At 45.3% G+C, this 15,445-nt stretch overlaps 1 protein-coding gene across 3 annotated transcripts in view; it reads left to right on the forward strand.

Annotated features, from left to right (window-relative positions):
• The first annotated feature begins 7,380 nt into the window (after positions 1-7,380).
• The window catches only part of LOC105986193 (zinc finger protein ZFP69-like), a 14,254-nt gene continuing 6,189 nt past the window's right edge, over positions 7,381-15,445 (forward strand). For all 3 annotated transcript variants that reach the window (XM_013016997.1, XM_013016998.1, XM_013016999.1), the window contains exons 1-3: positions 7,381-7,722; positions 9,512-9,834; positions 12,839-12,924. In XM_013016997.1, coding sequence (XP_012872451.1) covers positions 9,708-9,834; positions 12,839-12,924 — 213 coding nt within the window. In that variant the 5' untranslated portion in view covers positions 7,381-7,722; positions 9,512-9,707. The remainder of the gene's footprint in view (positions 7,723-9,511; positions 9,835-12,838; positions 12,925-15,445) is intronic.

Below are 15,445 nucleotides of genomic sequence, written 5' to 3' on the forward strand. Positions count from 1 at the left end.
ATGTATAAAGGGCTGGAGGTGTGACTTAGTGGAGTGAGCACCTGTCTAGCATGCCCACTGTCCTGAGTTCAGATCACATTATCACAAACCTACTTGTCAGCAATTGTTCAGAAAAACAGCATTATAATATTTTAAAATGTAGAAATGCTATGATTATGTGTGTGTGTGTGAGCATGTGAACACAGGTATTAGATATTGGGCCTAGGTGCTGTCCTTTAGCTTTTTTTTGCTCAAGGCTGGCACTCTACTACTTGAGCCACAGCTCCACTTCTGGTTTTTTGCTGGCATTTTGAAGGTAAGATATGTCTGGCTTCACACCATGGTCCACAGATCTCAGCCTTGTGAATAGTTCTGGTATTTTTTTTTAACCTGTCCTGGGGCTTGAACTCTGGGCTTGAGTGTTGTCCCTGATCTTTTTTGTTAAAGGTTAGCACGCTACCACATTGAGTCACAGCTCTACTCTCAGATTTTGTGGTTAATTGGCGTAAGACTCTCATGGATTTTTCTCCCCAGGATGGCTTTGAACTATGATCCTCAGATCTCAGCCTCCTGAGTAGCCACGATTACAGATGTGAACCACTAGCACCTGATTGTTGTGGTTTTGGTTTTCTTTTCTTGGCTGGTCCTGAGCCTTGAGTTCTGGCCCTGGGTGCAATTCCTGAGCTCCTTTTGCTCAAGACTAGCACTCTACCACTTCAGCTACAGCACCACTTCTGGCTTTTTCTGTGATCAGTTGGCGATAAGAGCTTCACACCACATGACTAGGAATGTGGCTTAGTGGTAGAATGCTTGCCTCCATGCATGAATCCCTGGGTTTGATTCCTCAGTACCACATCAACAGAAATAGCTGGAAGTGACACTGTGGTGCAAGTGTAAAGCCTTGAGCAACAAGAGCTTAGGGACAGTGCCTAGGCCCTGAGTTCAAGCTCCAGGACTGACAAGAAAAAAAGGCTCACAGACTTCCTGCCTGGGCTAACTTGGAACCATGGTCCTCAGATCTCAGTCTCCTGAATAGCTATGATTACCGGTGTGAGCCACCAGTGCATGGCTTGTTGTAGTCATGTTTACATCACTTTTTTTTTTTTTTTGGTCAGTTGTGGGGCTTGAACTCTGGGCTTGGGCGCTGTCCCTGTGCTCTTCAGCTCCAGGCGAGTACTCTACCCCTTGAGCCACAGCGCCACTTCTGGTTTTCTAGTGGTTTATTGAAGATAGGAGTCTCACAGTCTTTCCTGCCCGAGCTGGCTTGGAACCGCGATCCTCAGATCTCAGTCTCCTGAGTGGCTAGGATTATAGGCATGAGCCACTAACACCCCGCTACATCACTTTTTTAAGCTAAGAATTATTTTTTGGAATATTTATGCACAGGCCATCAACATTCATTTCTAACTACTTTGTCTCTAAGTGCTAGGTGTTGAAACTATGACTTTGTGCATGCTAGACAGGTACTCTACCATTCAGGTACACTCTTAAACTGTACAGAAGTACTTTGGTAGGTACTAAAATGAGGAGCAATCTTTATTATATAACTGGAACGCTATTATTCCACCCAAACAATTGACCATAATTCTTTATTAGATACTGTTAGTATCTTTTTGAAGATAGATATATTGGGATTTGTGGCTGCCACTTCAATTTTTAAAATTTTATTTTGCCAATCATAGAGTATTAGATATGAAAATGTGCTTTCAGGTGTGTGTTGTGGGGGGAGAGCATTAAGGTAACTCCAGAAAAACATATCAAGAGACCCAACAAAAAGGGTCAGGGGAGGGTGACTCTAGGATCCATACTGAGGCAGGAGGTAGGGAAGCGGAGGTGATATTGTCTCTTAAGTTAGCCACTTAAGGGACAAACAGTTGTCGGAAAAACCAGTTTTTGGAAAGAAAAGTTCTTGGAAAACCCACAATCGAAACTGCAATTATACCCCTAACAACTGCCAATTAGACAAAGGTTTGAGAAACAGGACCCCAATTACTGGAAAATGGACAGGTTGGTCAAATTCCTGGAAAAAGCAGCTGTAGGGTCATAAACAGTTAAAAAAATATTTTTCCTAAAAACATATATTGTTTCCTGCATTCCTATGGTTAGTCTTATGTATCCCAACCAATGATCTGCTTGCTATGTAGGATTTAACCAATCCTGTAATCACTAACTTGGAAAACCCCTACCCTTACTGGAAATGATTATGCCCCTAACCAATGAGCCTACCCTGAAACTTGCCTGCGAAATGCTAACCAGTTATGTAAAAGCCTGCAAACCTTCAGCCAATCATTTAACTGCTAGGATGGAAACCCCCTCCTCTTGCTGGAAACCCTATAAAAACCCTGCTGAACACGTGGTCGGGGCTCACAACTCTGACCCACTGCACCTGCTGCATTGGTGATGACTCGAACTTGCAAATAAATGACTCCTGCTGTTTGCATTGGTCTGGTCGCTGGGGGGGGGGGGTCTCGAGTTCGAGTCTAACAATGAAATTTTCCCATACTTAGTAAAATAGGAACTGCATCCTTACAAATATACAATTTAGAATTAGGTCAAGTTAATCTTCAATCTTATGGAGATTTAACACAAACTGTTCAGCTACCTGAGTATCATAGATGTGAACTCTAGAATTAAGCTGTTAATCCAGAATATACAGTATCTCTGATTTTTTTGTTTTGTTTTGTTTTTGTTGGTCATGGGGCTTGAACTCTGGGCCTGGGCACTGTCCCTCAGCTCTTCAGTTCAAGGCTAGCACTCTACCACTTGAGCCACAGCACCACTTCTGGTTTTCTAGTGGTTTATTAGAGATAAGATCACATGGACTTTCTTGCCAAGGCTGGCTTTGAAGTGCGATTCTCAGATCTCAGCCCCCTGAGATAACTAGGATTACAGGAGTGAGCCACCAGTGCTTGGCTTGATTTTTTTTTTTTACTATTGTTATTTACTTTTTAAGAAAACTGTCCTCTTAAGTTGTGTAACTTTGATGGACTAAAATAGAATAAGACTACATATTGTTCCTTATAGTTTGCCATGTTTTGGTGGGCTTGTTAGACTCAACTCAAGATCCCCGAGTGACCCCTAGAGACCATGACCAATGCAAACAGCAGAAGAGTCGTTTATTTACAAGCTTGAGCCTGGACTCACTATCATCACCAACACAGTGGGTCAGAGTTGTGAGCCCTGACCACATGTTCAGTAGAGTCCTTATAGGGTTTCCAGCAAATTGGAGGGGTTGAAGGTTTGTGGGCTTCTACATAATTGGTCAGCAAATTTCGGGGTAAGCTCATTGGTTAAGTAAGGGTAGGGGCTTTCCAACTTAGTAGTTACAGGATTGGTTAAATCCTACATAGCAAGCAGATCATTGGTTGGGATACATAAGACTAACCATAGGAATGCAGGCAACAATATATTTTTTTAACTGTTTATGACCCTACAGCTGCTTTTTCCAGGAACTTGACCAACCTGTCCATTTTCCAGTAACTGGGGTCCTGTTTCTTAACCCTTATCTAACTGGGGTTGCTAGGGGTATAATTGCAGTTTCGATTGTGGGTTTTCCAAGAACTTTTCCAAAAACTGGTTTTTCCAATAACTATTTTGTCCCTTAACTTTAACCTGATGTCAGTTAGGAGATGATGGCTTGCTTTTAGAATGGAGTTAGCTTAGTCCTTCAGGCTTAGATTTAGAGTTTTCTCATTAGTTCTTTGATTGAAGGGCCTGGCTCACTTTTCTCTATACCTTGTCTGATAGGGTAAATTAGACTTTATCAGAAAACCACACAGACATCTAGGTACAGAGAACAAAGAAAGGTTTATTGCCAGGGAAAGGACCCGCAAGACCCCTTCTCACAAGGGAGAAGTGAGAAGAAGCACCAGCTATTGTCTGAGTTGACCTATATTGTAAGGTCCTCTCCTGGATGGTGGGTAGACTCCACCCTCGCAGCAAAGTCTCCACCCAGTACCCGCATTACCTAGGAACCAGGGACACCTGGAAGGTCACATCTGCATCTGCTGAGGTCACATCTGAATTTGATGTGGCCACACCTTTCTCTACCCTTACCCTAGATAAGGCCTAGCCCAGGCCCAGACTCGCTCTGCTCTTTTCTAGCTCTCAGCTTTTTCCTTTTCTTCTCTTTCTCAGCTCCGTTCTCTTTTCTAGCTCTCTCTCTGCTCTTCTTTAGCTCTGCTCTTTTCTAGCTATTTTCTCTCTTTTCTAGCTCTCTCTCAGCTCTTTTCCCCATCTCTCTCTTTCCCAGATCTTTCTCTTTCCCAGATCTCCCAGCATTCTTTCCCAGGCCTTTCCCCATCGTGTGGAGGACCAAGATGGCCTGGTGCCAGCCTGAACGATGAACAAAAATACCCCTTACCTGAATATCACGTACGTGGTGCAGTTCTTACTGGGCTAACTCTTTTTAAAAACCTAACATATATAACCTAGTGAAGTAGGCCCTGAGAGGAGGCTTGAGCTGGTACAGCTTCTTTTCAGGCTTTAAATTTGTTTTAGGGATTTTAGGGGGGGAGGGGAAACACCTTTAAACAAGGTTAACTAGACATTGGCTCCAACCAGCCCAGTTCCTGCAATGGAAAGAATGCCTATAGGTCCCCCTCCCCTTAACAACTGAACCCACCTTGATTGTTCTGTTAAGGACTGACCGACAAAACAGGTAGGTTGTAATCTGGCTCAAACAGGCAACATTACCATAAACTCTGCCTTTTTCACGTGCTAATGGTAAACTCCACTAAACTCCTCCTTTGTGCATGCTTACTTGTGCATGCCTTACCCTCTGAATTTGTGCATCATTTAAACCAAAAGGGATAGGCTGGTTTAAATAGCCATTATGTGACAAACGGTAACCTCATTGGCCACCAGCGTGTGGTCTGGTATGACTGTGCAATCTTTTGTGTGTGTGACAATCTCATTGGTCATCTGTGAGACCAGGCTTGACCTTGTGAATTTTGCCTTTAAAAACCAAGTGCTGAGGGGGGAGTGGTGGTGGGGGGGACGAGATGGGAGGGATGGGAAGGGGAAACAAAGGAGGAGACAACAATGCTTGATAAGAAATGCACTCATTACCTGGCCCGCGTACTTTTAACCCCTCTGTACGGTATTTTCACAATAAAAACAAACAAACAAAAAAAGCTCTGGGTCGCAGTATCAGCTCCCCAGCCTGTGCTGTGGCCCTGGCCGGTCAGTGTAGGAACCTTCTCAATAAAATTGCTTATTAACAACTTTGTTGCGGTGGGCTCTGTCACTCCGGATGACTAGGTGGGCTTGCCAGCCTGAGTAGGGGTCTTCCTACACTAGGAGGTTTAGGAGGCGCCAAAAGGGGCTAGGAGGTGGAGACCCTGGTGCGGACTAGTGGGCCAGGGGCTTCATCATGGCAGACTAGGATTTGTGGCTGCTGTCCAAATAGTAAATAAGGGGTGCTGCAACTGCCCAGACCTGAAGGTCATTCTAAGGGGCTCTTGTTGCCTAATATGTGTAAGGTCTGAACAGGGACACCTCGCTCCCTCTTGGCTAAGTTGCTACCCAGTATCTGTTACCTAGATAACTGTCAGACCAGGAAGCAGTCACCTTTCCCCCATGCTAGGTCAAATCCTGGGCCACCTCTGGTCACATGCCTCTCATGTGACCTTAGGAGGGTCCCAGACCCTGAGGTCACATCCAGATCCAGTGTGGCCACACCTTTCCCCCACTTGGCCACACCTCTTCCTGACCCTGGCCTAGATAAGTCCTGGCCCAGAGGTGGGTTCCCCCCTTTTCCTTTTCAACCACGCTTCTCCACTATGCATGGCTGGGTCAGCAGTTCGGAAAATAAACTCCTTTTCTTGCCTGAATAGCGTGTGGTGTTCTCTTCATCGGCTACCTAATGAAACCTACCTAGTTAATATACCTTACAATATGTTTGTTGGTAGCTGCCACAGAGAAATGCCATCCAAGGTAAAGGGGGTTGAAGGCTGATTATTTATATTTACTGCCTTTACTAAACAGGCCTAGTGTTGCCTAGGAAGGGAGCATGCTAAACTTTGGAGAGGAGAAGGAGTGTACTAAGCTATGGGGAGGGAGCTCATTTCACTAACATTGTCCCTGGTCTCAGACATTTATACGACTTAAAATGTCTCACCTATTTAACATCAGATACATGACCAAAAAGCTGGACACAATGGGGTGTATTTCAAGTTACACAGGAAGCTGAGATTGGGAGGGCTGTAGTTCCAGGCTAACCAGAGCAAAAGTTCACAAGACTCCATTTCAAGGGAAGAAATCTGGGCACTGTGTGCACCTGTAATCTTAACTATCCTGGGAGTGTAAATTATATTAAGTGAAGTAAGCCAGGCCCAAAGAAACATAGGTCCCATGGTTTCCCTTATATGCAATATCTAGTATATGTATGAGTCAAGCGGAAAAGGTCAGATAATGTGATGTCAGGAAAATGAACCCTTAGATATGTATTTTAATGTTTTTTTCTTTCATGCATGTGTTTCTAACGCATTTATAAGATTATCTCTTTGTTGCTTTGTATGTCCCTCCCCCACAGTATAACCTCTGCTTTCACTATATTTGATGTCAGTATAACTTGTGGAGGAGATGGGGAAAAACCAGTTGTTTAAGGATACAGGTGGACCTGCTGCAACAATGAGAAGTACAAGTTGTCATGTCCAAAACGAGCTTTACAACGTCGGTGCGGGGGAGGGGGGGGAAAGGAGAAGGATTGGGATTGGGGGGGAGGGGGGAGGCTGGGAAGGGATGTGAAGGGTAAACAAAGGAGGAGGCTGCAATGCTTGGTAAGAAATGTACGCATTATCCTGCCCATGTAATTGTAACCCCTCTGTACAGTATGTTCACAAATAAAATAAAATTAAATTAAAAAAAAAGTGGATCACAGTCCATTAATACAAATGGGCTTTAAGAATTTGTCCAAATTGGGTGCTAGCAGGTGTCTGCTTAGAGGAAATAAACACCCCCAAAACCGTTTTGTTGTATTGGTAGTTTTACTGTGGTTACAACATACCTTACCATCAGTATCACTCAGCCTTTTATTGCTGTGAAAAAATACTTACCTCATCAATTGATTTCACCAGAACAAAGTTATGTGAAAAGGCAGCAACTGGCGTGACGGAAGAAATGAACGTGTGAGTGAAGAATGGCAGTGATCAAGCTTTTCCAGGAAGAACAGTCCCACCACGCTGCCATCCTAGGTCTGGGCAGAGTTTGGCGCTGCCTAGCATTAGACAGTTTCCGGTTTCCTGACTGTAAAGCGCTAGCCTCCCGAGGAGGGCAGGGCCTTGATGGGCGTGGCCTCGGCTCGACGCGGCGACGCAGGGCTGGGCGGGGCTTAATCAGAGGGGAGGGGCGGAGCCTGGTGGGGAGGGCGGGGCGCGCAGCTGGTGCTGGGGAGGACGCATCGCGGGGCAAAGGCGCGGGACGCGCTGGGCTGCGGCCTATGGAACAGGGGATGGTTTGCGAGGCGACACTGGCTTTAGCATTGAAGCAGCAGCGAGTGTGGGAAGTCCTCACGCGTGTGTACTAGAAGCCGCTTCAGAGCGCCCCTCCCAGCAGCCCCAGCGGACCCTGGACGGGAATTGGGAAAAGACCCTGGGACCACTCCCGGGGCTGAGGGAGGAAGTCTGCACGAACCCTGTCCTTAAAAGGCTGGCAAGGAAGAGGATCCGCTCGCCCAGCCCTGCGGCGGCCACCGGGCCTCTGCCCACGCCATCGCGGCGGGTCCCGGCGTCCGAGCATCCGGTGAGTGGGCGGCTCCCCAGCCCTGCGGTCTTTTTGTCCCCCCGGGGGGCCTGGCCGGGAGCTCTTTGAGGACCCGGCATCTTCGGAGGGAAGCTTCTCTGTCATTAACTGTTTCTTAAGGAAGAACTGAAAGTTTCTGAACTTCAGTAACGAGACTTTTTATATATCCAGTGGCGGGATGTTTTCTACACTTTCCAGAACCCATCCCTTCATCACAAGCTTGAAAAAATCCAGACCAGTTCTTCTCCCCTCCCTCTACATTTCCTCTGTGGACGGTTGTTGGGATCTCAGATCCACTGGCCCTAGATTCCAAGGTCCCTGTTCAGATGCCAGGGCTTGCATGAGATGATAGATTTGGCTTGTTTCCAAATGTGCCGGTTACAAACAATTCTGCAGGAGTACTCATTGTACCTGAAGGACTGTAGTTCCTCCCTTTGAGCACATAACCTTCCCCCCAATTTTAACATTTCTGAAACTAGGGTGCAGTTCTGCCAGCTGCTGAGCATTTGCGTGGGTGGGATGTGTCTGTCCCTGCTTGCTCCTGCCAAAACCCAACTGTGGGGTTATTCTATCATAGAGATAGTCAAGATAACGATTTCTAGTTGTGTGGTTTTGGGTTGTTTTTTTTTTTTTTTGAAATAAGGTTAAAAGAGAGGGGTTATGACACAACATTGAAATGAAATGCTTATACTACAAGACCTATCTGTGTACCTGTGAGAAGTATAGTTACTACTGGGGTTTGAAATCAGAGTCTCTGTCTTGCTTAGTTTTCTTGCTCATGTCTGGTGCTCTGTCACTTGAGCTACCACACCTCCAGTCCAGCATTTTGCTAATTAATTGGAGAAGTCTTGAGGACTTTTCTTCCTGGGCTGGCTTTAAACGGTGATCCTCTAGGTCCCAACCTTCAGAGCAGGTAGGATTGCAGGCGTGAGCCACGGTATTCTCCCCCCTCCCTTTTTTTTTGGTCCTGGGGCTTTAACTCAGGGCCTGGATTCTGTCCCTGAGCTCTTTTGCTCAAGACTAGCTCTCTACCACTTGAGCCACAGCAATAGAACCCAGAGCCTCGTGCATGCAAGACAAGCACTTTACCATCAAGCCACCTTCCCAGCCCCATGCTTTGTTCCCTTTTTGTGGATAAGTAACCTGAAGCTCAGAGCTTGCAGTGAGTGCCTAAGAGCTAAGGCAAGTGTCAGGGTTCTGACCAGGCTGTCTGATTTCAGAGTCTTTTTTCTAAATCCTAAGTCTGTCTCAGCAGAAGGTGCCTGCATCTTTCAAGGCAGGAAGTCAAGGCAGGTTCTGTGCATGTTTGCACATCTTTGTGTGTTTGTATATATTCTTATGTGCATATATGGGAGATAGAGCTACATCCAAGAACCTTGATTATACTTACTCCTGCATTAATGTCAAATATTTTAGATCTTTTGCAGTCTTTTTGGGGGGAGGGGTTTGAACTCTGGGCCTGGGCACAGTCCCTGAGCTCTTCAGCGCAAGCTAAGCACTCTACCACTTGAGCCACAGCATCACTTCTAGTTTTCTGGTGGTTAATTGGAGATAAGATGGACTTTCCTGTCTGGGTTGGCTTTGAACAGTGATCCTCAAATCTCAGCCTCTTGAGTAGCTAGGATTACAGACGTGAGCCACCAGCACCCAGCTTCTTTTGCAGTCTTAAACATTTCTGGGTTTAGGACTGCATTGCAGATGCCTCTGGATCCCTCCCTTCGATCTAGCTTTTTGCTCTAAAAGAATATGCAAAGTAGTTACTCAAACCCACTAATCTTGCCGCCTCCAGTGTCCATTTTCCAGAATTGTAAAGCCACACCAGCCTCTAGGAGGTTCCAGCTCAACACTGCAGGGACACATCAAAATTCCAAAGTCTTGAAAGCCAGATTGTGATCTGAGGAGGATTATATAACTGAAGCCTATAAGCAGAGGTTCCAGTAATTTCTTCACCAAAAAGGAGTATTCCCAATCAAGTAGGCATCATCATGCCACAGCAGTTCCTGATCTCCCTGCCCACTGAGGTCAACACCTGGGTGAAATTGCACCATCCAAAGAAGGCCAAGGAGGAGGCGTCCCTGTGGGAGGATGTGACTAAATTGTTTGAAGGAGAAGGTAAGAACAGATGAATGGAGGTCCTATTTGTATGAAAGTATATACTTCATTGGGGTGGTCTTTTAGGGAGAAAATAAGTGGGGAATGTCTTCATGGGGTTCATGCTTGTGTCTTTGGGGAAGAGAGTAGGTATAAAAGGAGATAACGGACTCTCAGCTCTGGCTCCTTGTAACATGTGCCCTATGCTGCTCCCATCCACACCTGTAACACCCAATAGGAAGGCAGAGCACTGTAACCACAGTGGCTCCTGAGCATGGGAATGTGATTCTGGCAGAGGAATCAAAGGTTTCTATCTGCTTAAATCTCAGAGTCTTCTGCACAGGTTCTGGTCATTTTAATCCTAGGCCAGTATTTTTCTTCACAACCATCAGGTTTTTTTGTTTTTCGGTTTTTTTTGGGTCCGTTTGTGGGGCCTGGACTCTGGGCTTCGGTGCTGTCCCTCAGCTCTTCAGCTCAAGGCTAGCGCTCTACCACTTGAGCCACAGCGCCACTTCTGGCTTTTTTCTTTTTGCTTATGTGGTGCTGAGGAATCGAACCCAGGGTCTCAGGCTTGCAAGGCAAGCGCTCTACCACTGAGCCACCTCCCCAGCCCACAAGCATCAGTTTTTGGTTTTCATCTTCCTCTGAGAATCAGGAATGACACACTTGACTGCTCTCATTTTTCCTTAACTCTGTGGACTATTTAGTAGTCAGTTCAGGAGTAGAAAGACACTGGAATTCATGGTTATCATGTGATATCTCCATTATGTTCATTATACTTTATATTCTGCTAAGTCTCTTTTTTTTTCTTTCTTTCTTTTCTTTTTGTCAGTCATGGGGATTGAACTCAGTGCCTGGGCACTGTCTCTGAATTTTTTTGCTCTCAAGACTAGTGTTCTACCCTTTTGAGCCACAGCATCATTTCCAGTTTTCTGGTAGTTAATTGGCGATAAGAATCTCATGAATGGGCTGGGAAGGTAGCTCAGTGGTAGAACGCTTGCCTTGAATGCATAAGGTCCTGGGTTCGATTCCTCAGCACCACATAAACAAAAAGAAAAAAGCTGGAAGTGGCGCTGTGGCTCAAGTGGCAGAGCGCTAGCCTTGAGCTGAAGAGCTGAGGGACAGAGTTCAGGCCCCACAACTGGACCTCTCCCCCCCCAAAAAAAAAAAAAGAATCTCATGGACTTTCCTCCCCGGGTTAGTTTCAAACCCTGATCCACAGATCTCAGTCTCCTGAGTAGCTAGGATTATAGGCATGAGTCACTGGTGCCTTACAGTCTACCATTAATTTTATTGTGTTCTAGGCCTATTAGGTAGGGACTTGGCTGAGCAGCTGAAAAGAGGAATAAAATGAATAATTATCTCTTTTTTTTTTTGGTGGGTCATGGGGCTTGAACTCTGGGCCTGGGCCCTGTCCCTCAGCTCTTCAGCTCAAGGCGAGCACTCTACCACTTGAGCTACAACACCACTTCTGGTTTTCTGGTGGTTTATTGGAGATAGGAGTCTCACGGTCTCTCCTGTCCGGGCTGGCTTTGAACCACGATCCTCAGATCTCAGCCTCCTGAGTAGCTAGGATTACAGGCGTGAGCCACCAGCACCCAGCCTGAATAATTATCTCTAATACTTATTAGCTGACAAGGTAGTCACATTCCCAGATTAAAATAATAGAAGATGGCTTAAGAAAAGTTCTTTTGGAATTCAAGGTCTTCTAGATTGAATCTATCTGGGACATTTTCACTAAAACACATAGCACTGAATCAGGCCTAGAAGAGTCTTAGTTTTCTATAGTTTTTAAGAAAGAAAAGTGGGTACCTTGAAGAGTGTTTTACAGTGGGGAATATTTAGGCTCTTATTATTATCTTTAAGTAGTTGTACAAATGGTTTTCAATTCAACATGTTAGTTTACGAGCCCAATGCATCTTCATCCATGTCCCCCCTTCTATCATTCTTTGCATCTATCAAATAGTTAGTCTTAAGGGAGAATTAAGAGTGTGGTGCAGGTATTATCCATATATACAGGATGGCAGTTTGGAGGTTGCAGAATCTATGATGAACTATTCAGATTTGTCTTTCTTAGCACTGGGAACCTCTGAGGGTTTTCATTTATTTATTTTTTTGGGTCCGGTCATGAGGCCTGAACTCTGGGCCTGGGTGCTGTTCCTCAACTCTTCAGCTCAAGGCTAGTGCTCTACTACTTGAGCCACAACGCCACTTCTGGCTTTTCTCTTTTTGCTTATGTGGTGCTGAGGAATCGAACCTAGGGCCTCATGCATACAAGGCAAGCACTCTACCACTGAGCCACCTTCCCAGCCCCCCTCTGAGGGTTTTTGAACAAAGGAATGGCTGATAGATTTGTGCTTTTGGGCCAACACTGGCCTTTGGGATATATTAATATCCAAACGAGGACCTCTTCATTAATTAGGCTTGAAGCTGCTGAGTCTGAATGCCCTTCTCTGCCAGTATCGAGGAGAAGCACCAGTCAGTGCATCCCCAGGCAAGTTTTTTTTTGTTTTGTTTTATTTTTGTCTGTCATTCAGTGCCTAAGCACTGTCCCTGAGCTCTTTTTTTTTTTTTTTTTTTGTGGGACCTGGGGCCTGAACTCTGAGCTTGAGTGCTGTCCCTCAGCTCTTCAGCTCAGGACTAACATTCTACCACGGGAGCCATAGCGCCACTTCCAGCTTTTTCTGCTTATGTGGTGCTGAGGAATCAAACCCAGGGCTTCATGCATGCAAGGCAAGCATTCTACCACTGAGCCACCTTCCCAGCCCCTCCCTGAGCTCTTTTACTCAAGGCTAGCACTCTTAATATTTTGAGCCACAGCACCACTTTGAATTTTCTGGTGGTTAGTTGTAGAATAAGAGTCTCACAGACTTTCCTGCCTGGGCTGGCTTTGAATCACCATCCTTGGATCTTAGCCTGAGTAGCTAGGATTATAGGTGTGAGCCACCAGCGCCTGTCAGGCAGTTAGGTTTTCTATCTAGGAGTTTTAAGGAGATGAAAGCCTATGGTTCTTTTCTTTCCCCAGCTCTGCTCTCTCAGAATGTTGATGACAACCAGGGAGAAAGATTAGTGACTAAAGTGAGTCCTGAATTCCTAGCAACAGAATCACAGGTGAGTTGTTTGGAGTTGCCTGTCATTTTGTCATCATGGTTGTTTTTTTTTTTTTTTGGGGGGGGTCCGGTCGTGGGGCCTGAACTCTGGGCCTGGGCGCTGTCCCTCAGCTCTTCAGCTCAACGCTAGCGCTCTACCACTTGAGCCACAGCGCCACTTCTGGCTTTTTTCTTTTTGCTTAAGCGGTGCTGAGGAATCGAACCCAGGGCCTCATGCATGCAAGGCAAGCGCTCTACCACTGAGCCACCTTCCTAGCCCCTGTCATCATGGTTTTTAAAGATATAACTTGTCTGTTTAGGGAGGTGGTGGCAGTTTCCTTGTTCATAGCAGCCTTGTCTGTGTAACTCTTATTTCTTACTAACATATAGAACTAACATTGTGCTCATTTTTGTAGAGGAAAAAAAAGTAACTCATACCTAAAAAACAATAGATACTACTTGGAATCTAAGATAAATGTCAGTATAATATTTAAAGCAAAATGAGTGAGAATTAAGTTCTGAGTTTTGTTTGTTTGTTTTTTTTTTCTTTTGGGACGGGGGGTCATAGGGCTTGAACTCTGGGCCTGGGTGCTATCCCTCAGCCTTCAGCTCAAGTCTAGTGCTCTACCACTTGAGCCACAGTGCCACTTCCAGTTTTCTGGTGGCTAAATGGAGATGTCTCACAGACTTTCTTACCTGGGCTGGCTTTGAACCGTGACCCTCAGATCTCAGCCTCCTAAGTAGCAAGGATTACAGGAGTGAGCCACTGGTGCCTGGCTCTGAAATTTTTAATGATAAGTGCACATCTTTGTGGAATTTAAGAGGGGACCTGGGTAGCAATAAGAATCCCGTGGAAATGTGAGTAGGGAAGAAATGGTCCAGCCACACAGAACACATGCCTTTGACAGGTAGGCAAAGAACAGGAGAAGCAGGATAGCAGTTAAGACAGCATGATAGAAGTGGAGTCTTCAATGCTTCTGACAGAAATATGGGTGAAATATAAGGGAATTCTAGAATAAACATGAAGGAAAGATTGAAGCAGCAGATGTTATTGGTGACAAGAGTTTGAAAAGAACTTCATATCTGAAATTCAGTGGTATAGGATTTGATTTGTCTGTCCAGTATTCTAGAGTGAGTTGGGTTTGTTTGTTGGGTTTTTGCTTTTCTCTGTACAATCTTAGTTTCTTAACTAAGAAATTTAAATCCAGGCCTGAATGTGCAGCTTAAATGGTAGACTCCTGCCTAGCAAGTGCAAGATGCCAAGCTTCCAGTATTCCATGGCCTTTTGTACCCTTAAAAAAAAAGTTTAGGGGCTGGGAAGTTGGCTCAGTGGTAGGGCGCTTGCCTTGCATGCCTGAGGCCCTGGGTTCGATTCCTCAGCACCACATAAGCAAAAAGAAAAAAGCCGGAAGTGGTGCTGTGGCTCAAGTGGTAGAGTGCTAGCCTTGAGCTGAAGAGCTGAGGGACAGCACCCAGACCCAGAGTTCAGGCCCCACAACCGGACCCAAAAATAAATAAATAAATAAAAAAAAAGTTTAGATGTAAATATCTGCCTTGTAGGATTGAAAAACATTCCAGAATTATTTATGACAATATTAAAGAAGTATTAAAGAATTGTATCCACATTCCACACATACATCTAGAATCCCTTCTTGACACTTTATTTTTTTTTTATTTATATTGTTTTGGGTCCGGTCATGGTGCCTGAACTCTGGGTCTGGGCACTGTCCCTCAGCTCTTCAGCTCAAGGCTAGCGCTCTACCACTTGAGCCATAGCGCCACTTCCGGCTTTTTTTTTCTTTTTGCTTATGTGGTGCTGGGGAATCGAACCCAGGGCCTCAGGCATGCAAGGCAAGCACTCTACCACTGAGCCACCTTCCCAAGCCCCCCTTCTTGACACTTTAAAAACTGGGTTTTTTTTTGTTGGTGATGCTGGGTTTTTTTTTTTCGTTCTTTTGGTTGACTCAAGACTTCACACTTGGTAGGCAGGCACTCTACCAGTGACTTAGTCACCTGTGTATCTGCTGTTATTGATCTTTATTTTCTTGTTTATAGGTGATATTTTCTTCGCATGCTTAATAGTGTTTACTGTAATGCAGATATATATAAAAGAACAATGGAATATGAAGTGTGTCAGTGTGTCTAGGTAGTCTATTTTGTTTTGCATTATTTCCAAGAGATTGCAAGCCCTTTCCTCTGTTTGGTGGTGAAGATGAAGGGCTAATAATTCATATTCCTCCTCCTAGGACACTCTGATTTTAGCTGAACTCTGGCTGTGACAGTTGAATTTGCTTCTCATTCATCTATTCTGCCCAAGCTTCCTAGCACCACTGAGGAGCTAATCTTTTTTGGTCAGTTGTGGGGCCTGAACTCTGGGCCTGGGCGCTGTCCCTCAGATCTTCAGCTGAAGGCTAGTACTCTACCACTTGAGCATCAGCCCCACTTCAAGCTTTTTCTGCTTATGTGGTGCTGAGGAATCGAACCCAGGGCCTCATGCATGCAAGGCAAGCACTCTACCACTGAGCCACCTTCCCAGCCCCAGG

Source organism: Dipodomys ordii, unplaced genomic scaffold, assembly GCF_000151885.1.
Source record: "Dipodomys ordii isolate 6190 unplaced genomic scaffold, Dord_2.0 Scaffold33, whole genome shotgun sequence".
Lineage (NCBI taxonomy): Eukaryota > Metazoa > Chordata > Mammalia > Rodentia > Heteromyidae > Dipodomys > Dipodomys ordii.